General features: G+C 44.6%; 1 protein-coding gene across 2 annotated transcripts in view; it reads right to left on the minus strand.

Moving 5' to 3' along the window:
- The window catches only part of LOC149460500 (uncharacterized), a 44,568-nt gene extending 29,298 nt beyond the window's left edge, over positions 1–15,270 (minus strand). Inside the window, exons 1-3 of one of the 2 annotated variants that reach the window (XM_089679561.1) lie at positions 15,184–15,270; positions 8,981–9,038; positions 2,775–2,822 (exon numbers count right to left, since the gene is read on the minus strand). In XM_089679561.1, coding sequence (XP_089535687.1) covers positions 2,775–2,822; positions 8,981–9,034 — 102 coding nt within the window. In that variant the 5' untranslated portion in view covers positions 9,035–9,038; positions 15,184–15,270. The remainder of the gene's footprint in view (positions 1–2,774; positions 2,823–8,980; positions 9,039–15,183) is intronic. The other variant, XM_089679560.1, reaches the window with a different exon arrangement.
- Positions 15,271–26,388: the final 11,118 nt, after the last annotated feature.

Here is a 26,388-nt window from a genome sequence, read left to right on the forward strand (position 1 = left end):
ATTATTAAAAACTCGTTTCTGGGCTCTCTTCTTTTGTAGTGGCGGGGCCCCACCTAATCTGCTGCAGAGGTGAGGCTTAAAATCAACTCATAAAGTGCTGCTGCTTCTTCTGGTGCAGTGACTAGGGTTTCCACCTTTTCTTCAAGCCAAAGCCGAACACGTAAGCAGTACACAGAATTTTTTTTGTAGTATACATTATAGGATTGTAAAAGACCTGGAACACCTTTGGGTCCCCCAAGGGGAGTTATAATGTGGTAATAGTGGGGGGGGGGACTTAAAGGGGCATGGTTAAAAAAAACATTCTTCTATCCAAAAATATACTTAGATTAATAAAACAAATGTCACAGTAGGGCAGTGGATGGTGTGTGAAGAGTGTCAGTATTCCAGTGGATGGTATCAGAAGGGCAATGGACGGTGTCAGTAGAGCAGTGGAAGGTGTCAGTAGGGCAGTGGACAGTGTCAGTATGGCAGTGCACAGTGTGTGGACAGTGTCAGTAGGGCAGTGGGTGGTATCAGAAGGGCAGTGGAAGGTATCAGAAGGGCAGTAGAAGGTGTCAGTAGAGCTGTGGTAGGTGTCAATAGGGCAGTGGATGGTATCAGTAGGACAGTGGACAGTTTCAGTAGAGCAGTGGATGTGTCAGTGGGGCAGTGGATGGTTTCAGTCAGTAGAGCAGTGCACAATGTCAGTAGGGCAGTGGACGGTGCCAGTAGGACAGTGGACTTTGTCAGAAGGACATGATGGTATCAGTATGGCAGTGGACAGTGTCAGTAGAGCAGTGCATGTGTCAGTAGGGAAGAGATTGATGTCAGTAGGGCAGTGGAATGTGTCAGTCAGTAGAGAAGAGGACAATTTCAGTAGGGCAGTGGATGGTGTCAGTAGAGCAGTGAAAGGTGTCAGTAGGGCAGTGGATGGTATCAGTAGGGCAGTGGATAGTGTTAGTAGAGCAGTGGATGTGTTAGTAGGGAAGATGTTAGTGTCAGTAGAGCAGTGGACAATGTTCGTAGGACAATGGATGCCATCAGTAGTTTATTATTTTGTTTTTTATTATTTTTTTACAATTTCATTTTTTTTACAATATTATTTTTATAATTTTTATACAGTTTTTTAGGAGCCCTGTTGGGAGGCATTGGTGAAATATTCCTGGTCTAAATTGACCCCTGATGTCTCACTTTTGAGACAAAGAAAGGGACTGAGGGCAAAAATTCCCCGGTCTCTTTCTCTGTAGCTTCAGCTGCACTGGACTGTGAATTAATAGGAAGTCATCTGTGCTGAGCGGCTTCTTGTTCATTAACAAACTGAAACATAGTAAACACATGCTTCAGTTAAGAGTGGACAAAGGAGCCGGGAGCCAGCTACCGATCACTCACTGGGGTTTATCAACTAAAGCTAGAGACTGCAAAATCAGGCTCACTTCTGCATAGAAACCAATCAGATTCCAACCTCAGCTTGTTCAATTAAGCTTTGGCAATAAAACCTGGAAGCTGGTTGGTTTCTATGCAGAAGTGAGCCTGATTTTGCACTCTCCAGCTTTAGTAAATAAACCCCATAATGTTCATTCAGGAAAGGAAGGGGCTGATAAATTACATGTTTGCCAGCCCCTTCCTCCACTGTCCATCCTGAAATGATCCCTCACAGAAGCTGCTGGGAGAGGAGACGAGGGTAGGGAAACTGGCAGCAGAAAGAAGCAGAACCTGCAGCTGCCAAATGCTTTTTTGCAGAGGAACAGAGACTGCAATGGCGGGTGTATCTTCTATTGTGTGCGTATTTCCACAAGCTCAATACAGGCCACCTGCACACTTCTAGTGTCTTCCTTCTAGAGGCAGGCATATACAAGAGAGCACAGATTTTATTGTTTTGGATAAATTTGACAACTTTATATCTGTTTAAAGAAATGTCTTTTTTTTTAACCCCAACCATAAGATAGCTATAAAGACACCAAGGATATGTGGACTGTGGAGAGAAAGGAGCATTTATCTGACCACACTTTATCATACACAAGTTATATATTAGCCAAAGTGGTGGCCTGGCGACAGATCCATCTATAGCACAAGTTCAAGGAAAGGTCTTATTCATTTCCAACAACCAAACTTTTGAAAATGAATAGCACATGTCAGTAAAATAAGCACCATCACGTTTTTACTGGGCAGCATTTTCATTTTAATGACTGTTATTCATTTTTATTCTTCTTCCAAAGTACAGGAGGTGTGTATGGTGTGCCTCTATAATTATGTAATTGTAGTTGCATGCTGCCAAAACACACAAACAGTGTTCCCACACATACACACACATTTACAGCATATTTTCCACATGAGTTAAAATAACTCAAAATACACTCACTAGCCAAGTATTTTTTGTAGATTTTGTTTGAGATGTTTTTTATTTATTCTGACATTGCATTTATATAAAACTGTATTGTTCAATGTGCCATTCACTCCACATATTGTGAGCTGCAATGCACGCTTTGTCAAGTGTTGATGTGCATTGTGTTGCAATGTGTTAAACAGCCCATTCAAAATGAATGGGTTTAAATGCACAGCAATGCATGTAAATATAGGACAGGCTTTTACTAAACTGGTTTATGTCAACGAGGTAAAAGGTGACTGCAGTTTCAGTGCAGGTCCTTTTTCCTAATCCCTACAGCCCATGCAGAAAAGTAAACTGGATGCTGTGTCTGTACTGTAGAGAGTTGTATGTATGACATAGTGCAACCTCCAGCATCCCTACATGTGCATACAGCCGGAAGAAACTGATTCTGGTAGAGAATGATACTTACCCCTTTTTCATCCGAATCATCTCCTTTCCACTTTCGAAAATGATTTACCTTGGGGTGAAAAAAAAAACCACAAAGATAATCAGTGTATCATTTATCAGGTAGACATGAAAAACCGATAAAATAAAAGGAAAAGATATGGTAAAAGATTGATCTGATTTTGTTCTAATAATTTATTCTTTCTTTGTCCTTATAATCGTTTTTTTTATAATAGATAGTGAGCTCCATTCACAAAGCAGTATCTACTGCTTTAAGAAATTGGGTAAATACTGCAAAACGGCAAACTGAATTGACAATTTCAGGATCGCATGCGATATTTAGGGAAAATATGCCCGGACACCGAGATACCGCTTGTGATATGCTTTAGTGAGCCCAGGATAAGGAAAGGGGAGAGTGGCATTAATAAGAAACAACCAACTATACAATTCCTTTCTGTCAGTTACCTTTGTTAAGCTGGCCATAGATGGATCAAAATTTGGGTGGATCACCAAGGACCTGCCTGAATTTTGACCTGTCTACTCTATGGCTGTTCCTGTTCATGATTCAACAATTCACTTCTCATAAAGGGCTTGTTGGAAAAAAATGTCTTTGATTAGAGCATGCAGCCAATCACCTGCAGCTCTGATCGGTGTCTTCTATTGACGGGGGAGTCCCGCTGTCAGAATACAATGATACCACGGTGAGGATACCTGCATCAACATCAGATATGTGGATGAGTGAATCGGTTCCATTTTTCTCCTTTCAGCCAGCTTGCTGAATAAAAAAAAACTGAGCCATCTATGACCAGCTTTAGTGTTGCCCCCCCACCACCAGCCAACATTGAAAACTATGTTATACTTGTCGGTTATTCAGTAATATAATTGATAGACCAGAAAGTACAGTAATCAAGAGCAACTAGTAAGAAAAGAACTGGGTTGAACATGTAGGTATATCCTCTCTTTTGCAATTAGATGTCTATTGTTGAAACAATACTTATAGAATATCTAAACCCAACATTTCATATTCCGATTACGTGCCTGCTGTACCATGTACTTGTATGCAAAGTAATCCTGTTCTCTTTGTATTGCTTCCTTTGTGTGAAATACCTGGTGTTCCTGCCAGTCCCTCTGCTTTCCTATTACCAACTGACTACACTAGACATGAGAATACAGCGTGGTCAGTTCTCTAGCTATAATAGAAACTCAGTGTGCTCTCCTCGAATGTTCAGACTTGTCCTGACACTCCCCCTCTCTTCTTCCTGCATGGTCATTCATGGGGAAGATCAGTGTATGCAAAAGAATCCTGTTCTCTTTGTATTGCTTCCTTTGTGTGAAATACCTGGTGTTCCTGCCAGTCCATCTGCTTTCCTATTACCAAATGACTACACTAGACATGAGAATACAGTGTGGTCAGGTCTCTATCTATAATAGAAACTCAATGTGCTCTCCTCCAATGATCAGACTTGTCCTGACACTCCTCCTCTCTTCTTCCTGCACAGTCATTCACAGGGAAGATCAGTGTGCTGCTGTTTCTGCTTCTACAGCTCTCTAAACTCCTTATGCAGCTGAGAAACAAGGGTATGTGAACACTGATAAAAAAGGGAAAAAGATGTTTATAATGTTTTTTATATCTATACACAAGTGTTTTGCATTGCATTTCTATTTTAAATTGAATGGGTTCTTTTACAAGGTGATGGTTTATATATACTTTAATTTTTTGCAGGAAAAACTCATATTTCTACTGACATTTGTGCTGTAAGGTTTTAAAGAAAAAGAAAAGCAATCTTTTCAGCATTTGTTCTCTTTCAATTAATTATTGGCAACAGTTTTAACATATATAAATCTTTATTGTGACCACAATCATTTCAATATGCTCATTCAATAGATCATTCAGTGTGACTAAACTGTTTGCATTGAACAAAAATTGCAAACCAAGGACTCTTCATTTTATCGGTTTAGAGAGCTCTTGATCAATTTAGCCTCTGTGAAGAAGATTAGGCGTGGCAGTATTTTTTGCTTCTGAGTGATTAAAAAAAAGGGTCAGATTTACTAAAACTGGAGCACTCAGAATCTGTTGCAGCTGTGCATGGTAGCCAATCAGCTTCTAACTGCAGCTTGTTCAATTAAGCTTTGACAATAAAGCCTGGAAGCTGATTGGTTTTTATGCAGAACTGCACCAGTTTTTGCACCATGCAGTTTTAGTAAATAACCCCTCTGTGACTGTGTCTTGGAGAACCGATCATAATACAGATCTATTATATGACCCTTTTGAATAGATCATTTAGATCTATGACCGATAGATTATATTTGCGATCAATATTTTTTTGCCTTCCTCTGGATCAACTGTGGGTATAGGATTATAACTTTTTTTTTTTTTTTTTATGGTTGAACTGGATGGACTTTTGTCTTTTTTCAGCCAGACTAACCATGTAACTATGTAACATGAGCTCCATTCAATACTCTAAAGCAGTGGTTCTCAACCTTTCTAATGCCGCGACCCCTTAATACAGTTCCTCATGTTGTGGTGACCCCCAACCATAAAATTATTTTCGTTGCTACTTCATAGCTGTAATTTTGCAGTGGGAGGACTAGCGCCCCATCACTGATGTCAGTGGGATGAATAGTGTCCCATCGTTGGTATCAGTGGGAGGAATAGTGTCCCATCATTGGTGTCAGTGGGAGGAATAGTGTCCCATCATTGGTGTCAGTGGGAGGAATAGTGCCCCATCATTGGTGTCAGTGGGAGGAATAGTGTCCCATCATTGGTATCAGTGGGAGGAATAGTGTCCCATCATTGGTGTCAGTGGGAGGAATAGTGCCCCATCATTGGTGTCAGTGGGAGGAATAGTGTTCCATCATTGGTGTCAGTGGGAGGAATAGTGCCCAATCATTGGCATCAGTGGGAGGAATAGTGCCCAATCATTGGCGTCAGTGAGAGGAATAGTGCCCAATCATTGGCGTCAGTGGGAGGAATAGTGTCCCATCATTGGCGTCAGTGGGAGGAATAGTGCCCCATCATTGGCGTCAGTGGGAGGAATAGTGTCCCATCATTGGTATCAGTGGGAGGAATAGTGTCCCATCATTGGTGTCAGTGGGAGGAATAGTGTCCCATCATTGGTGTCAGTGGGAGGAATAGTGCCCCATCATTGGTATCAGTGGGAGAAATGGTGCCCCATCATTGGTATCAGTGGGAGGAATAGTGTCCCATCATTGGTGTCAGTGGGAGGAATAGTGCCCCATCATTGGTGTCAGTGGGAGGAATAGTGCCCCATCATTGGTGTCAGTGGGAGGAATAGTGCCCCATCATTGGTGTCAGTGGGAGGAATAGTGCCCCATCATTGGTGTCAGTGGGAGGAATAGTGCCCCATCATTGGTGTCAGTGGGAGGAATAGTGCCCCATCATTGGTGTCAGTGGGAGGAATAGTGCCCCATCATTGGTATCAGTGGGAGGAATAGTGCCCCATCATTGGTGTCAGTGGGAGGAATAGTGCCCCATCATTGGTGTCAGTGGGAGGAATAGTGCCCCATCATTAGTATCAGTGGGAGGAATAGTGCCCCATCATTGGTGTCAGTGGGAGGAATAGTGCCCCATCATTGGTGTCAGTGGGAGGAATAGTGCCCCATCATTGGTGTCAGTGGGAGGAATAGTGCTCCATCATTGGTGTCAGTGGGAGGAATAGTGCCCCATCATTAGTGTCAGTGGGAGGAATAGTGCCCCATCATTGGTGTCAGTGGGAGGAATAGTGCCCCATCATTGGTGTCAGTGGGAGGAATAGTGCCCCATCATTGGTGTCAGTGGGAAGAATAGTGCCCCATCATTGGCGTCAGTGGGAGGAATAGTGCCCCATTGTTGGTGTCAGTGGGAGGAATAGTGCCCCATCGTGGGTGTCAGTGGGAGGAATAGTGCCCCATCGTGGGTGTCAGTGGGAGGAATAGTGCCCCATCGTTGGTGTCAGTGGGGGGAGGAATAGTGCCCCATCGTTGGTGTCAGTGGGGAGGAGGAATAGTGCCCCATCGTTGGTGTCAGTGGGGGGAGGAATAGTGCCCCATCGTTGGTGTCAGTGGGGGGAGGAATAGTGCCCCATCGTTGGTGTCAGTGGGGGGAGGAATAGTGCCCCATCGTTGGTATTAGTGACACAAATGATGGGGCACTATCCCTCCCACTGACACCAATGATACTTACCTTGCTGACTCCTGCTCCAGCCTGGGCTCTCTCTCTCCCTCTCCCATCTACAGCCTGCATACCTGGCTGCAGCAGCAAAATTTGCACTTACCTGTCAGCTGTCTTCCTTCTCTGGCCTCTCTCTTCACTCGTTCCTGCAGCTCCCTCGATCTTCTTCGATCTCCGCGCGCTGCCGCTCGGCTCCTCCTCTCCAAGCTCCACCTTCTCGCCGGTGATTGGCCGCCTGTATGAGCTACAGTTCCGGTGGCCAATCAGCGGCGAGGAGGCGGTGACAGGAGCAGCATATCATCCCGCCCACACATTGCCGGAGACAGGAGCGGCGTCTCGGTTCCTAAGACCATCGGAAATATGTGTTTTCCGATGGTCTTAGGCGACCCCTGGGAAATGGTCGTTCGACCCCCAAAGGGGTCGCGACCCCCAGGTTGAGAACCGCTGCTCTAAAGCCTTGTACACACGGGCCAAATATTGGCCGAAATCAGCTGTTACTCTAGAAATTGCCCAACTCTTGGCCCGTGTGTACTGCTGCTTGTCCAACAGAAGCTGATCTCACCAACAACGTCTGCCGGACGTGCATGTTTGAAAACCTGCAGCTGACCGGCATTTAATCAGTGCTTGTAGCCAATGGCTGTGAGTGCTGACTGGTGTGTTCTGGCTTGGGGGGGCAGTCCTTCTGTCTGAACACAACAGCACAGCAGAAGAGATTGCTGTACTAACATTACTTGTGTTTGTACAGTGATCTGTCAGTTTTTTTCGTTCAGTCCGCTGGGTTGAACAAAAAAAAAGCTTCCTGTGTGTATCAGTCTTAAGAGGTTGATGCCCTATGCTATCAGATCTGATTGGAGCTCATCACTTAAAAAGAAAGGTTAAAAAGAATGTTCATTATATGAAGCATATTGTTGACAATAAATTAGAGCTTGTTTTGTATTTAAATAGTTAAAATAGTTAAATTATGACTTCCAAAAAAATACTCCATAGTTGGGCTGTAAAAGTCCTGTAATGTTAATTGAAAATCATTATTATTTGATAGTGTGGATTATATTCCCACTGCCTTATCACATTTTTTTTTTTAGGTATATATTGTTGAATTGTTAAGGATAGAATGGATAAGAATTCAAACCTGTGTCAGGCTTTTTGTGTGTGTGTGTGTGTGTGTGTTTGTTACTTAGGGGGTTATTTAGTAAAACTGCATGGTGCAAAATCTGGTGCAACTCTGCATAAAATCATCTTTCAGATTTTATTGTCAAAGCTTCATTGAACAAGCTGAAGTTAGAAGCTGATTGGCTACCATGCCCAGCTGCACCAGACACAACAGGAAATGCAAAGAAATCTCTCCAAAGTGAGAGAAATCCTCTTAGGCCCAGCTGAAGGATGAAAAACGGACAGCAATGTATTTCTATGGAACAACAGATGTCAATGGTCGATCATTTGTTTACCATCCATTTACATCTGTGTTTCTTCTGCTCCAATTTTTAATGGGCAAAGGTATGTCCAGATCCAATTAAAAAAATGGAACAAATGCAATCCACTTACATCCATTCCATTTATGTCTGTTTTTAGGGGAGAACATTTTTTGTTTATATTTTTGTCACCTCTGATTGGTCTCTGCAACAACTAAGTAAAAGCAGATGCAAAAACGGATGTAGAATGATGTAAACTGAACTGAACTGAACTAAAAGGAAGTAAAAACTAAAATAAACTTTCATAAACTGAACTAAAAACTGATGAAAAAACTGATGTAAACCCAATCCATTTTTTCTTTAAAAAAAACATGACTGAATAGATGTTGCCCATGTGAAAGGGGTCTTATACAATTTTCACTGAAGCAGGTATCTCAATGTAAATATTTCCTCTTTATTCCTATTCTGGTGATAACTCAAAATTTGTACTTTTCTTCACTTTGTGTTCCAGTGGCAGTTGTTGCCAAAACACATAGATTAAAACTGCTTAAGTTTTGGGCAGTATTATGATATAGAAATATATTAACTGAGAAAAGACAAAAAAATTAAATTGTGAAATGTCACAAATGTAAAATCTTATGTCATACTTACATAAAATGCACTGCTCAAACTCCAAAGAACCATGAATATAAGTGCTGTCTTCATTTTCCTGGTGAAAATATAAAATTGTTTGGGTTGTTTTTGAAAGCATCTTAAATATAATAATTTTATTTATTTATAGGTATACAAATGCCTAGGGAATAGTAGAAATGCTAGAATGAGAGAATACCAGATAATCTTACATTTCTAAGTGGATCTCCAGGATGACAACACTAGTTCATTTGCAGGAAATGTGCATCTTCTTGTGTCACCTGTATGCTTAGTGGATTGGATATGGGCATAATCACACACTGCTACTTTAGCTTTTATCGTTCTTTGACTTTATATTCATACATATAAAGTATAACTAAAGGCAAAACTTTTTTTTAGATTTTGGACAGAGTGAAGATGGATTAGAACACCTATTAGAGAGATTCACCCTCTTTATATATCCTGTTTACCATTATTATTGAAAGTGACAGTAAAGAAAACCCCAAATTTTGGGTTGTCCCCAGAATAGTAATACAGGGGAGATTTGCCAATGGGGAGACGAGTTCTGGTGACCTGGGCGTCCCCCAGGAATTACCATAATCACTTGCATACTAGGCACTTATACCCCCTTCCTGCCCAGGCCAACTTTCAGCTTTCAGTGCTGTCACAATTTGAATGACAATTGCGCGGTCATGCAACATTGTACTCATATGAAATTTTTAGCATTTTTATCACACAAATAGAGCTTTATTTTGGTGGTATTTAATTGCCACTGGGTGTTTTATTTTTTGCGCTATAAAAGAAAAAGTGCAAAAACTTTAAAAAAAAAGTTTTTCTTTGTTTCTATTATAAAATTTTGCAAACAGGTAATTTTTCCCCTTTACTGATGTGCGCTGATGAGGCTGCACTGATAGGCAGCACTAATGGACACTGATAGGCAGCACTGATGAGGTGGCACAGATAGGCAGCACTGATAGGCACTGTTAGGAGGCACTGATAGGCAGCATTGATAGGCAGCACTGATGAGCTGGCACTGATAGGCAGCACTGATGGGCACTGATAGACGGCACTGATGGGCAGCACTGATGGGCGGCACTGCTGGGCAGCACTGATGGGTGGCACTGCTGGGCACAGGTGGGTGGCACTGCTGGGCACAGATGGGTGGCACTGATGGGTACAGGTGGGTGGCACTGATGGGTACAGGTGGGTGGCACAGGTGGGTGGTACTGCTGGGCATTGATCATCAGTGCACTGATGATCAGTGCCAATCACTTCTCTGGCAATTGCCAGTTATCAGCAGTACTTTGTGAGGAAAGTGCAGCCGATAACCGGCAACTGTATTTACCCGGTGATCTGCTGTGTCACGTGGTAAAAGGCCGCTGTGACTGGCCGTTTACCATATCGTGATCAGCTGTGTCCACTGGGGGCGTGTTCTGGAATAACGTCCATGGACGTCGTCCCAGAACTAGACAACATGCTGTAGCCGTCTTTCAGCTATAGCGTGGTAGGGAAGAGGTTAATTTGGGATTTCCTCTCACTTCCTGTTTTGGTTATGGGAAAGGAAGTGAGGGTAAATTCCCCCGTATTTAAAAAAATAAAACCCTCCCCATCTCTGTCAAAAAAGATTAAAAAAAAGTTTTGCCCATACTTCTACTTTATCTTTGTAACAGATTTGTTTTGGGTTTTTTTTTGGTTGGAGAAAATGTTATTGAAGGTATTGCTGTGATAGCGGTGTCATTACGGTATAGCCTACAAATTGCTTGTCTTTGAACTATAAGTATCTTTGAACTATATGTATCTGTGCCAGAGCTGGTTGACACACTCTCACCCTTATGTTTCACCTACAGAAACTTCATTCTGATATGCTTGTTAGATGGAGAAGCTTACATGCATAGTTTTCTTTTAATACTGTTAGAGGAGTATGTGCATATGGACGTTTTTATTATTAAGGCCATTTTTCATATTTAAAACAGGGACCAACCAAGCTCAGCTATACTCAGGCTGCTTAAAATAAACTAAAAGAAGCTGATTGAAAATGGAAAATGGTCAGTTTGTTCTGGCTGCAAAGGATCAGTGTGGTTTTGGTTTGAAACCTGCATGCAAAGGTTAAGGATGAGGTGTATATACAGAAGAAATAAGGAATTACTGTTAAGCTTAGTTTCCAGTGGCTAAATGCTAAAGGGAGATATCACTTAAGGACTGAACATAGGAGCCAGTGGAAGAAACCACAACATCCAGTGGAGCAACAGGTATTTGACACACCCAGAGGAGTCAGATACTTGTAGCAGTTGAAGATCAGCAATGTGACCTACACAGACTGCCAAAAAGGTATGTATTTACCCTTTTCATTTACATGTTCAGCTTAGCTGATGGTTTTTTTTTAACTTTAAAGGGATAAGGGTAATGTGTTAAAATGTTAATCACTCAAAGCGGATGTTTCAATTTTTGGCAAATCGTGGAGAGCTACAGTTATTCCCTTGACTATTTCTATTGGTAAGATTTATACGCATATATTATGAGGGGTTTCTACTTTTCCTGTTGGATTTTTAAAAAATATATTTTATATTGAGAATGCAACTGGAGGAGCTTGAACAAATAGTAGGCACAAACACCAAAATCTCTCAAAGGAAAGTGCAGAAATTATGCTAGAGAGATCTTACTGATGGAGTGTCGAAAACATATACAGTATGAAGCATGGAACTGGCTTGGCTTCCCAGGCACCATCTATTGCTAAAATATTGCATGGACTGACCCTTTTGGTGCAAATGGCAGGGGTAAAATCTAATTAAGGTGGTGTTGGGAGGGTAAGAGTTAACAACTCAATTAGCGTTTAGAGTTGATACTGAAAAGTGAAAGGTGGATCAAGACCTGCACTGGTGTGTTTGATGATGACAGCAGACATTACTGTATTAAAACCACAAACAGCAATATAACACTTTTAACACTGTGGGGGAGATGTACTAATACTGATGCACTCAGAATCTGGTGTAGCTGTACATGGTAGCCAATCAGCTTCTGACTTCAGCTTGTTCAAGTAAGCTTTGGCAATAAAACCTGGAAGCTGGTTGGCTTCTAGGCAGAGTTGCACTTTCTAGTTTTAGTAAATAACTCCCTGCCTTCTTTACAAGGGTTTAGATACAATAAACACAAAAAATGCTAGTTTTCTATTTCTGGCTCAGTGTAAATGATTCAGAAACATCTTTTCCAAGACTCAATATACCCTTCCATGTTATTAACAAAAAAATTAAATAAATAAAATAATCAATTAAACCCCCCAAGAATGTGAAAGTGACACAGCTACTTTATATACTGTATATAAACAGCCCACAAATTGAATATCAAATACTGTATTTGATTTTTTCTTTTCCAAGACATCGCCTCTGCTATTTGTGTTTGTGGAGAGTATTCATGGCTGATGCAATTAACAGTCCAACACAAATTATACAAATAGAGCACATGAATTACAAAGCACAATTTGTTCATAGCTGTGTAACATATATTCAGTATAGATTTGTCTATATAATGTATTTATTTCTTAGGGTAGTGGAATTCCAGTGGAATTCCAGACAAAAATGATAATCTCCCTTCGACATCTATGATTTCTGACATGAACTTTTCTATTATCCATGTTTTAGTTTTATAAATGGATTTTTAGAAAAAAAAATTTTGATCAACCCATTCAGGAGCCAACATTGATATACACAGCTGAATGTGGCTGCTCACTGAAATTTCCATGTCCCTCTTCTCCCCATTCAGCCAACTCCGCTCTTCCCCACTCAGTCCCGCCTCTCATTTCCTCTTCTTATGACGCATGCACATCACATGTTTTCTCATCAATGATGATACAAGAGAATGGACACGCCCACCGGCCGCCCTGTGTTTGCCAGTGCAGGGGGATTGCCGTAATGTAACGGGGAGAAATACTACATTAACAAAGGCTTTTGGGGGCACAAAACATTTTAGTGATTGCGGTGGCCAATTCAAGGCATTAGGACAGGGGTGTCAAATTGGTGGCCTTCCAGCTGATGCGAAACTTCAAGTCTCATAATGTCTCTGCCTTTGGGAGTCATGCTTGTAACTGTCAATCTTGCAATGCTTCATGGGACTTGTAGTTTGGCAACAGCTGGAGGGCCGCCAGTTTGACACCCATGCATTAGTGGTTTACAACCATTTTAATTCTGGCAGGATGAAGTCCATTGCATGCCTGATAAACCAAACTTAGCACTGTTTTTAAGCACACAATCAAATATATGGGTTTGTTTGAAAAATATATTAAACGTAGACTGTTATAAAAATTATAAAATTGAAGGGTTATTTATAATAAATACCCCTTAACCTATAAGAGTTAAAGATCTTTGGGATAGGCTTACTTTAAGTGGCCAATTGACAATAAAGGAATTAAAAAAAATGAATTCTTCATTATTTTAGGGCAAATAGGAATATCATAAAATTGGTTTGTAAAGCAGTAAATTTAAATTGTTAAAAACATATCAAGCTGTAACATATTTATGCAAAATGTGACATGTGCATCATAAAATATGATGTTATTACTTCAGTGAAATAACTGTAGAACATGGAATGTTAGTTTGATATGTTATGGTTTTGTAATGTGATGGATGGAAACAAAAGTTGTGAAAATGCAATAAAAATGTATCTGATTCAAAAAAATCTATAATATGAAAAAAAATTAAGTTTTATAACTGAAGAATACATTCTTCAACATTTAACAACAAATATACAATATATTTTGATTTAAAAAAAGTTTTAATAATTTTAACATTTTTAATTCAATATTCCATAAACATAGGCGTTTATAATTATTTCACTTATATCTACCCTCACTACTCTATTCAAAAGTTAAAAAAAAAAATTAAAACTACTATCCACTGTTTCCACCTTATGTTTGTTTTTAGGAAACCATAAGTAAGCTATACCTGCTGTATCATCCAAGAATGTTGGCCTTGTCAGCAAGCTTAGTGCCTTAGTAATTAGGGGCCATTAAATATAACATTCTAGTTCAGAACTATATCTGCATTAGTCCACATGTCCAAAATGAAGTCTTGCTTGCTTTTTCACAGCTGTTCACTGAAAGGATATGATTTGATAAATGAATATTTTTTACCTTTGCGTGCGTACACTTCAAATGCCCAATCAGGAAAAATATATATTGTCTTAATTACTGTAAACCTGATTGGATATTATAGTGTACATAGGAGAAAGTAAAATGTCCCGTTAGGTGAATTCAGTTCAAACAATATTAAGCAATCTAAGTACAATTTGTACAATTTGTACTAGATTTGACCATACTTTTTCTAAGATGGCTGTGAGCTGCAGCTTCTTTCAACAAAATACAATTAGGCTTAGAAGGCCGGTGACTTACTGGCTGTTGAAGAACTGCAAATCCCAGCGTGCGCTTCCAGCTAAAAGGTTTACTTTAGTTTTCCAAGTCTTAGACTTTGTAAGAGTACCCGTACATGTATGACTGAGACATATGTTAGAAGCTGCTTTCCAATATAAACAGCCTTATTCAATACAACATTCTTTTTCCTATGTGCTAATATTAAGTGCATAAACTCACAGCAACCAGACAGCATCTACTTTCTACTGGTCAATCTTCTGCAGTGATTCATCACTCTGATTGGTTGTTCTGGGTTACAGTACTTAAGAATGAACAATAAGAACCCATTATTAAAAAAGGCCCTGTATGATAAATAGACAATGGTGTGATAGAAAACCAGATTATCTTAACTCTAAACACCAAATTGGACAGGGAGACTAATCAAATTAACTGTCTATTTGCTGATTATGTGTTGTTCTACATGCTGAGTCCAGAGAAAACCAGTTCTTATAGTTATAGTCTAGAAAAAAGAAATGCATGTTGGATTAAATCTAATGTAAACCTTTCAGCTTAAATGAATTGGGTATGGTTGCTTCCAGGGCTGATTTACCTAGGGAGCAGTTTTACTTTAGCAGTGTGGCCTTTGTTGCTTCAGTTATTCAATCTGAGTTAGGTTGTTTGAGACAAGCATAGGTTGTTTGAACCAGAATTAAAATAATTTTTTAAGAAAATCTTCTCCCCAGTCCTTGCAATATTTTTTCCAATCTGAATTTGTATATTCTGAGGCTATACATATTCTTTATTGACCAAAGCCCAATAAAACACTAAATGGAAGGAGATAGACAAGTGAAAAAGCACAGTGTAAGAGAATCAAGGCTCTTCTTACCTTTTTTCAATGGGTTCTCAAGTTTAGAGTGAAGAGCACAGATTTAGTCTGTTCAATTTGTGAAAAATGTTGCAATATAAACTCCTTCCTTGTTCTTCTCCAGCCAATCAGACCACAGGGGTGACATCACTAAGCGTATTCTCACCATAAGAACCTGTAATGTCAACACTTGCTATGGCCACACAGTTTACGAAAATGTCCCTGCAATGCCAATATGTTTGTTTCACCGACTATAATTGAAGGTCTAAGTTTACTGGAAGGGTTTGGTCACTCATGCCAACATATAATGATGTTGCAGAGTATAGCAGAGTGCACTGAAAAGTCTTTCATCTAACATTCCCCCTGAACTATTTTAAGGAAGGACTTGTTCACAACTAACACTTATTTGTTTCTTTATTTTCTTATAATTACTTTTAAACTTTGTATAGAAAAGAGGACATCACGCTAGCCTGAGATCCCGGCTTTAATAGACAGTACATAAACATTAGCAGAAGCATTTCAATGCACGTTATGCTCTCTTTCAAATGATACCTGTCCAGAGAAAAATATGCTGGCTGCCATTGATAACGTCCTTTTGAAAATGTTAGTTGCTTGGATGTTTCTGGCTTCAATAATTTCCGAAATAATTGACCTGGAGCAAGTTTTCAGATTAAGGTTAGGGATGAGCTCAAGGTTCTTTCTGAACACAAATCTGGATTGAACTTTTGCTGTTCAGGCGTACGTCTGAATGCCAGACATTTTGCCTGTTTGGCAGGAGTCAAACATCATATCATATAATGGCAACATTTCTACTGCTGATACTAGAGATGAGCGAATCGAAGTAGCTGAAGTGGAATTCGAGTCGAATATCGGAAAAATTTCGAATCGAATCGAAATTTTTCCGAAAATGGCGGCTGACATGTGCGGCGACGGAGCGGGGACGTCTGGGAAGGCGCGCAGACAAGGCGCGCTGACCCATAATGCATTCCTCAATGACATGTGATCGCATCAGCCAATCAGCAGCCAGCCAGCTAGCACTGTGTAATGGTCGAGCTATAAATAGCGGCCATTTTGGAATTCTTCATTTGCCTGCAGTCATTGAACAGAGGCAGACCGCTCTGTATTAGGGACAGGGACAGAGTTAGGGCCACAGAAACGATACTTGGGGACAGAGAAACGATACTTAGGGACAGAGAACCATTACTCAGGGACACAGAATTGTTAATTAGGGCCACAGAATCGTTACTTAGGGACAAAGAAACGCTAGTTAGGGCCACAGAATTCATACTCAGGGACAGACAGAATTGTTACTGAGTGCCAGAGAATTGTTATTTAGGGCCACAGAAACGTTATTAGGGCCACAGAATTGTTACTCAGGGACAGACAGAATTGTTACTGAGTGCCAGAGAATTGTTACTTAGGGCCACAGAAACGTTATTAGGGCCACAGAATTGTTACTCAGGGACAGACAGAATTGTTACTGAGTGCCAGAGAATTGTTACTTAGGGCCACAGAAACTTTAGTTAGGGCCACAGAATTGTTACTCAGGGACAGACACAGAATTGTTACTGAGGGCCACAGAACTGTTGCTTAGGGCCACAGAATTGTTACTCGCACAGACACAGAATTGTTACTCGCACAGACACAGAATTGTTACTGAGGGCCACAGAACTGTTACTTAGGGCCACAGAATTGTTACTCGCACAGACACAGAATTGTTACACAGGGACACAGAACTGTTACTGAGGGCCACAGAACCGTTACTTAGGGCCACAGAATTGTTACTCGCACAGACACAGAATTGTTACTCGCACAGACACAGAATTGTTACTCAGGGACACAGAACTGTTACTGAGGGCCACAGAACTGTTACTTAGGGCCACAGAATTGTTGCTCGCACAGACACAGAATTCTTACTCGCACAGACACAGAATTGTTACTCAGGGACACAGAACTGTTACTTAGGGCCACAGAACTGTTAGTTAGGGCCACAGAATTGTTACTCGCACAGACACAGAATTGTTACTCGCACAGACACAGAATTGTTACTGAGGGCCACAGAACTGTTACTTGGGGCCACAGAAACGTTAATCAGGGACACAGAATTGTTACTGAGGGCCACAGAACTGTTAGGGCCACAGAATTGTTACTCGCACAGACACAGAATTGTTACTCGCACAGACACAGAATTGTTACTGAGGGCCACAGAACTGTTACTTGGGGCCACAGAAACGTTAATCAGGGACACAGAATTGTTACTGAGGGCCACAGAACTGTTACTTAGGGCCACAGAATTGTTACTCGCACAGACACAGAATTGTTACTCGCACAGACACAGAATTGTTACTGAGGGCCACAGAACTGTTACTTAGGGCCACAGAATTGTTACTCGCACAGACACAGAATTGTTACACAGGGACACAGAACTGTTACTGAGGGCCACAGAACCGTTACTTAGGGCCACAGAATTGTTACTCGCACAGACACAGAATTGTTACTCGCACAGACACAGAATTGTTACTCGCACAGACACAGAATTGTTACTCGCACAGACACAGAATTGTTACTCAGGGACACAGAACTGTTACTGAGGGCCACAGAACTGTTACTTAGGGCCACAGAATTGTTACTCGCACAGACACAGAATTGTTACACAGGGACACAGAACTGTTACTGAGGGCCACAGAACCGTTACTTAGGGCCACAGAATTGTTACTCGCACAGACACAGAATTGTTACTCGCACAGACACAGAATTGTTACTCAGGGACACAGAACTGTTACTGAGGGCCACAGAACTGTTACTTAGGGCCACAGAATTGTTGCTCGCACAGACACAGAATTCTTACTCGCACAGACACAGAATTGTTACTCAGGGACACAGAACTGTTACTTAGGGCCACAGAACTGTTAGTTAGGGCCACAGAATTGTTACTCGCACAGACACAGAATTGTTACTCGCACAGACACAGAATTGTTACTGAGGGCCACAGAACTGTTACTTGGGGCCACAGAAACGTTAATCAGGGACACAGAATTGTTACTGAGGGCCACAGAACTGTTAGGGCCACAGAATTGTTACTCGCACAGACACAGAATTGTTACTCGCACAGACACAGAATTGTTACTGAGGGCCACAGAACTGTTACTTGGGGCCACAGAAACGTTAATCAGGGACACAGAATTGTTACTGAGGGCCACAGAACTGTTACTTAGGGCCACAGAATTGTTACTCGCACAGACACAGAATTGTTACTCGCACAGACACAGAATTGTTACTGAGGGCCACAGAACTGTTACTTAGGGCCACAGAATTGTTGCTCGCACAGACACAGAATTGTTACACAGGGACACAGAACTGTTACTGAGGGCCACAGAACCGTTACTTAGGGCCACAGAATTGTTACTCGCACAGACACAGAATTGTTACTCGCACAGACACAGAATTGTTACTCGCACAGACACAGAATTGTTACTCAGGGACACAGAACTGTTACTGAGGGCCACAGAACTGTTACTTAGGGCCACAGAATTGTTACTCGCACAGACACAGAATTGTTACACAGGGACACAGAACTGTTACTGAGGGCCACAGAACCGTTACTTAGGGCCACAGAATTGTTACTCGCACAGACACAGAATTGTTACTCGCACAGACACAGAATTGTTACTCGCACAGACACAGAATTGTTACTCGCACAGACACAGAATTGTTACTCAGGGACACAGAACTGTTACTGAGGGCCACAGAACTGTTACTTAGGGCCACAGAATTGTTGCTCGCACAGACACAGAATTCTTACTCGCACAGACACAGAATTATTACTCAGGGACACAGAACTGTTACTTATGGGCCACAGAACTGTTAGTTAGGGCCACAGAATTGTTACTCGCACAGACACAGAATTGTTACTCGCACAGACACAGAATTGTTACTGAGGGCCACAGAACTGTTACTTGGGGCCACAGAAACGTTAATCAGGGACACAGAATTGTTACTGAGGGCCACAGAACTGTTACTTAGGGCCACAGAATTGTTACTCGCACAGACACAGAATTGTTACTGAGGGCCACAGAACTGTTACTTGGGGCCACAGAAACGTTAATCAGGGACACAGAATTGTTACTGAGGGCCACAGAACTGTTACTTAGGGCCACAGAATTGTTACTCGCACAGACACAGAATTGTTACACAGGGACACAGAACTGTTACTGAGGGCCACAGAACCGTTACTTAGGGCCACAGAATTGTTACTCGCACAGACACAGAATTGTTACTCGCACAGACACAGAATTGTTACTGAGGGCCACAGAACTGTTACTTGGGGCCACAGAAACGTTAATCAGGGACACAGAATTGTTACTGAGGGCCACAGAACTGTTAGGGCCACAGAATTGTTACTCGCACAGACACAGAATTGTTACTCAGGGACACAGAACTGTTACTGAGGGCCACAGAACTGTTACTTAGGGCCACAGAATTGTTACTCGCACAGACACAGAATTGTTACTCGCACAGACACAGAATTGTTACTGAGGGCCACAGAACTGTTACTTGGGGCCACAGAAACGTTAATCAGGGACACAGAATTGTTACTGAGGGCCACAGAACTGTTACTTAGGGCCACAGAATTGTTACTCGCACAGACACAGAATTGTTACTCGCACAGACACAGAATTGTTACTGAGGGCCACAGAACTGTTACTTGGGGCCACAGAAACGTTAATCAGGGACACAGAATTGTTACTGAGGGCCACAGAACTGTTAGGGCCACAGAATTGTTACTCGCACAGACACAGAATTGTTACTCGCACAGACACAGAATTGTTACTGAGGGCCACAGAACTGTTACTTGGGGCCACAGAAACGTTAATCGGGGACACAGAATTGTTACTGATGGCCACAGAACTGTTACTTAGGGCCACAGAATTGTTACTCGCACAGACACAGAATTGTTACTCGCACAGACACAGAATTGTTACTGAGGGCCACAGAACTGTTACTTGGGGCCACAGAAACGTTAATCAGGGACACAGAATTGTTACTGAGGGCCACAGAACTGTTAGGGCCACAGAATTTTTACTCGCACAGACACAGAATTGTTACTCGCACAGACACAGAATTGTTACTGAGGGCCACAGAACTGTTACTTGGGGCCACAGAAACGTTAATCAGGGACACAGAATTGTTACTGAGGGCCACATAACTGTTACTTAGGGCCACAGAATTGTTACTCGCACAGACACAGAATTGTTACACAGGGACACAGAACTGTTACTGAGGGCCACAGAACCGTTACTTAGGGCCACAGAATTGTTACTCGCACAGACACAGAATTGTTACTCGCACAGACACAGAATTGTTACTCAGGGACACAGAACTGTTACTGAGGGCCACAGAACTGTTACTTAGGGCCACAGAATTGTTACTCGCACAGACACAGAATTGTTACTCGCACAGACACAGAATTGTTACTGAGGGCCACAGAACTGTTACTTGGGGCCACAGAAACATTAATCAGGGACACAGAATTGTTACTGAGGGCCACAGAATTGTTACTCGCACAGACACAGAATTGTTACTCGCACAGACACAGAATTGTTACTGAGGGCCACAGAACTGTTACTTGGGGCCACAGAAACGTTAATCAGGGACACAGAATTGTTACTGAGGGCCACAGAACTGTTACTTAGGGCCACAGAATTGTTACTCGCACAGACACAGAATTGTTACTCAGGGACACAGAATTGTTACTCAGGGACACATAATCGTTTAATTAAAGAGTATGTCAGACAACATGCAGAGGAGTGGCAAAGGAGGCAATGTTTTAGGAGCGAGCAGACGTGGCAGCAGAGGAAGGGGTCGAGGCAGCACTATTCGCAGCCAGAGGCCAGTGCTCCCGGTGTCATCCAGCGGTCGTGTCTCCACCGACAACCCTGCCGTCATCGATTGGTTGGCTCGGTCGTCTTCCTCTTCCCAGGTCACCTCTGACACCTACAGCCAACGGTCGGTGGGTACGTCAGACACAACCGTTAGTTGGCATGGCCCGGGACCAAGCCCACTGAAATCACGTGTCCTCTACCTGCCCCTGTCCTTTGGTGTTCCCTCACCAAGCGAAGTATCGCATGCTGTGGGCTCAGCCCCACTGTACAGTGAGGAAGAGCTAACAGAGGGCGGTCAGGAACGGGGGGAGACATCCGCCTTTTCAGCAGCCAGGCGAAGAAGTAGTGGCGAGGAGAGTGGCCCGGTAGCCGGTCTAGAGACAGGTCTGTCTCCTGACCCAGACGCAGCCGAGGGGGCTAGTAGTGAGGCGGAGACCCTACTTGATGATGAGGAGGTTGATCGCACTTGGCAGCCTCGTCGTCATCAGGCAATTTCTTCCGCATCATCAGGAGAAGAGGGTGGCAGCTTGGCAGTGAGCGAAACAGTCGGTGGGTTGCCCAGGAGACAGCAGCAGGGTCGCAGCAGTGTCAGTGGAAGCAGTGTCAGTGGAGCCAAACGGCCACGGAGTAGAGCACCAGCTCCACTGCAGCCTACCACCACGGCCAGTAGTGGTGCCGGTGTGCACGGAGGAAGCAGCAGTCAGCCAGTGAGGAGTATCGGGGGCAAAGTTTCCTACTCGGCGGTGTGGCAATTTTTCGTCAAGCCGCCCGAGGAAGTAAACGTAGCCGTATGTCGACTATGTGGCCAGAAAGTCAAGCGTGGCCAGGGGGCCCATGTTGGGACTACAGCGTTGCGGCAGCATATGCAGCGTCGCCATTTGGTGGCCTGGGAAAACCGTGATAAAGATACGGCGGTTCTGCCCGCCCCAGCCCCCGCTCCATCACCCGCTCCGTTACTTGCTCCGTCACCCGACGTCAATCGCCCTCCATCAGCCAGTCAAGGCTCCAAAACCTCTGCTGAGGGGAGTTGTCGCTCGTTGGCATCTTCCGCTCGTTCAGATGCTCCTTCTCCTGCTACTCCTCTTCATGGATTCCGTCAGCAGTCTTTCTTGGAATCCGTTTCCAAGAGACAACAGTTTGCGAGCACGCACCCGACGGTGCAAAAGCTGAACGTCCTCCTGTCCAAGTTGCTGGTGCTGCAGTCCCTCCCTTTCCAAGTGGTGGACTCAGCACCTTTCAGAGAAATGATGGCTTGTGCCGCGCCGCGGTGGAGAGTGCCAAGCCGTCATTTCTTCGCCAAAAAGGCAGTGCCAGCCCTGCATTCACATGTAGAAGACATGGTGGGCCAGTCTTTGAGCATGTCGGTCTCTGCCAAAGTGCACGGCAGCGCCGACGTGTGGAGCTGTAACTACGGTCAGGGACAGTACATGTCATTTACGGCCCACTGGGTGAACGTGGTGCCGTCACAGCCGCACCAGCAACTTGGACAGGTCACGCCGCTTTTGCCTCCACATTTGCATGTCCTTGGTCCGGCAAAGATGTCCGCCTCTACCACCTCTTCTTCCGCCGTGTCCTCAGCCGCCACCCCCGTGCCAAGTCCCATTACCCGACCGGCATATCACATGTGCAGGGCGCAACGGTGTCACGCTGTTCTGCACCTGGTATGCCTTGGCGAACGTAGTCACACAGGGGAGGAACTTCTGAGTGTAATGAACAGAGAAATCGACAGATGGCTGTCTCCGCGCAAACTGAAAATCGGAACCATGTTGACCGACAACGGAAAGAACATGGTGTCTGTTCTGCGTCAAGGAAGGTTGTGCCATGCGCCATGCATGGCTCACGTGTTCAATCTGGTTGTCAAGCGGTTCCTAAAATCCACCATCCCACTGCAAGACATCCTTAAAATGTCACGTAAACTTTGCATGCATTTCAGCCATTCCTACACCGCAAAGCACACCCTCCTTGAGCTGCAGCGGCAGAACGGAATTCCACATCATCGCCTGATCTGCGACGTTGCAACAAGGTGGAATTCAACCCTACACATGTTAGACCGCCTTTACGAGCAGCGAAAGGCCATCACCGATTTCCTGATGTTACAAGCGGATAAAGGTACTCCCCTGTGTAACTTCGATGTCAGCCATTGGCAGCTCATGCGTGACACCTGCCGCTTGCTCAGGCCCTTTGAGGAGGCCACGCTATTCGTGAGTCGGCAGGACTATGGGATGAACGACGTCATTCCTCTGTTGCACGTCCTTGAACAAATGCTGTTAACAATGGCTGGTCAGGGTGCGGTAGACGTGGCGCACAGATCTCAACGCCACATGACCCCTGTGGGGGCAGGACAGGAAGAAGAGGAGGAGGTAGAGGAGGACATTTGTGCTCAGGAATTATTGAGTGAAATGGGTGGTTTTTCCACTCAGCGGACAGGAGTGGAGGAGCAGGAGCATCTGGTAGAGGAGGAGGAGGAGGAGACAGAGGACCCAGACGCACCGTGGCAGTATGCTGTGGAGATGGAGGCAGGGAGTCCCTCGCATTCCTTGGCACAAATGGCCCATAGCATGCTCGGTTGCTTGCGTAGCGACAGCCGAATAATAACCATCAGACAGAGGGATGACTTTTGGCTGTCCACCTTGTTGGACCCTCGCTACCGTTCAAAAATGGTGGCCTTTTTCACACCTGCTGAGAGGGAGGCCAAAATAACGTACTATAAAAACCACCTATGTAGTCAGTTGGTCTCTGCCTTTGTGCGCCAACGTCCATCCTCAGACACTGTGGGCCCTGTGCGCTCGCGTTCCGCTGCCATGGCAGCAGGGGAGGGGTGGGGTGGTAGGAGCAGTGGCAGCTCCACCAGCAGCGGCTGCCTCAGTCTGCAGTCGATGATGAGTAGCTTTCTTCACCAGCGCAGTGAGGAAACTACTAACCAGCCGCAGCAGCAGCAGCAGCAGCATCAGGTGGACCTGGAGCAGGAGCTCAAACAACAGGCTTGGGCCTACTTGGACAGCACCCTGCCAACCGAGGTAGACAATCCCCTTGACTACTGGTCAACGAAACTTGACCTTTGGCCCCAACTAGCTGAATTTGCCCTTGAAAGGCTGTCATGCCCGGCCAGTAGCGTGGCATCGGAGCGCGTGTTTAGTGCGGCAGGAGGTATTGTAACTCCGCGGAGGACACGACTGTCCACCCAAAGTGTGGAGAGACTGACGTTTGTGAAAATGAATCAGGCGTGGATTAGTCTGGATTTCAAACCACCAGTTCCTGACACAACTGACTAAATCCGCCATGAATCATGCCTCAAACATGTGCCACTTTGAGGTCTCCTCACACACTGCTGGTGTGTAGAATTTTTTGACATAGGGTGCTGGCAGATTACGGGCCTCCCATAGCTGCTGCCAGGCCCCTAATCTGCCATAGGCCCCTATATACCGCCTCCTCATGCTGCTGCCAGGTCCAGAGTCTCTCATGGGTCCCTGTACGGCCTCCCATTGCTGCTGTCTCCATCGCCACACTCTGCCATGTGCCACTTTCAGGTCTCCTCACACTGCTGGTGTGTAGAATTTTTTGACATAGGGTGCTGGCAGATTACGGGCCTCCTATAGCTGCTGCCAGGCCCCTAATCTGCCATAGGCCCCTATATACCGCCTCCTCATGCTGCTGCCAGGTCCAGAGTCTCTCATGGGTCCCTGTACGGCCTCCCATTGCTGCTGTCTCCATCGCCACACTCTGCCATGTGCCACTTTCAGGTCTCCTCACACACTGCTGGTGTGTAGAATTTTTTGACATAGGGTGCTGGCAGATTACGGGCCTCCCATTGCTGCTGCCAGGCCCCTAATCTGCCATGGGCCCCTATACCGCCTCCTCATGCTGCTGCCAAGTCCAGGGTCTCTCATGGGTCCCTGTACGGCCTCCCATTGCTGCTGTCTCCATCGCCACACTCTGCCATGTGCCACTTTCAGGTCTCCTCACACACTGCTGGTGTGTAGAATTTTTTGACATAGGGTGCTGGCAGATTACGGGCCTCCCATAGCTGCTGCCAGGCCCCTAATCTGCCATAGGCCCCTATATACAGCCTCCTCATGCTGCTGCCAGGTCCAGAGTCTCTCATGGGTCCCTGTACGGCCTCCCATTGCTGCTGTCTCCATCGCCACACTCTGCCATGTGCCACTTTCAGGTCTCCTCACACTGCTGGTGTGTAGAATTTTTTGACATAGGGTGCTGGCAGATTACGGGCCTCCTATAGCTGCTGCCAGGCCCCTAATCTGCCATAGGCCCCTATATACCACCTCCTCATGCTGCTGCCAGGTCCAGAGTCTCTCATGGTTCCCTGTACGGCCTCCCATTGCTGCTGTCTCCATCGCCACACTCTGCCATGTGCCACTTTCAGGTCTCCTCACACTGCTGGTGTGTAGAATTTTTTGACATAGGGTGCTGGCAGATTACGGGCCTCCTATAGCTGCTGCCAGGCCCCTAATCTGCCATAGGCCCCTATATACCGCCTCCTCATGCTGCTGCCAGGTCCAGAGTCTCTCATGGGTCCCTGTACGGCCTCCCATTGCTGCTGTCTCCATCGCCACACTCTGCCATGTGCCACTTTCAGGTCTCCTCACACACTGCTGGTGTGTAGAATTTTTTGACATAGGGTGCTGGCAGATTACGGGCCTCCCATAGCTGCTGCCAGGCCCCTAATCTGCCATAGGCCCCTATATACCGCCTCCTCATGCTGCTGCCAGGTCCAGAGTCTCTCATGGGTCCCTGTACGGCCTCCCATTGCTGCTGTCTCCATCGCCACACTCTGCCATGTGCCACTTTCAGGTCTCCTCACACTGCTGGTGTGTAGAATTTTTTGACATAGGGTGCTGGCAGATTACGGGCCTCCTATAGCTGCTGCCAGGCCCCTAATCTGCCATAGGCCCCTATATACCGCCTCCTCATGCTGCTGCCAGGTCCAGAGTCTCTCATGGGTCCCTGTACGGCCTCCCATTGCTGCTGTCTCCATCGCCACACTCTGCCATGTGCCACTTTCAGGTCTCCTCACACACTGCTGGTGTGTAGAATTTTTTGACATAGGGTGCTGGCAGATTACGGGCCTCCCATTGCTGCTGCCAGGCCCCTAATCTGCCATGGGCCCCTATACCGCCTCCTCATGCTGCTGCCAAGTCCAGGGTCTCTCATGGGTCCCTGTACGGCCTCCCATTGCTGCTGTCTCTATCGCCACACTCTGCCATGTGCCACTTTCAGGTCTCCTCACACACTGCTGGTGTGTAGAATTTTTTGACATAGGGTGCTGGCAGATTACGGGCCTCCCATAGCTGCTGCCAGGCCCCTAATCTGCCATAGGCCCCTATAT

This window comes from Staurois parvus, unplaced genomic scaffold, assembly GCF_062004578.1.
Source record: "Staurois parvus isolate SC_StPar_1 unplaced genomic scaffold, SC_StPar_1.0 ptg000227l, whole genome shotgun sequence".
In the NCBI taxonomy this organism is placed as follows: Eukaryota; Metazoa; Chordata; class Amphibia; order Anura; family Ranidae; genus Staurois; species Staurois parvus.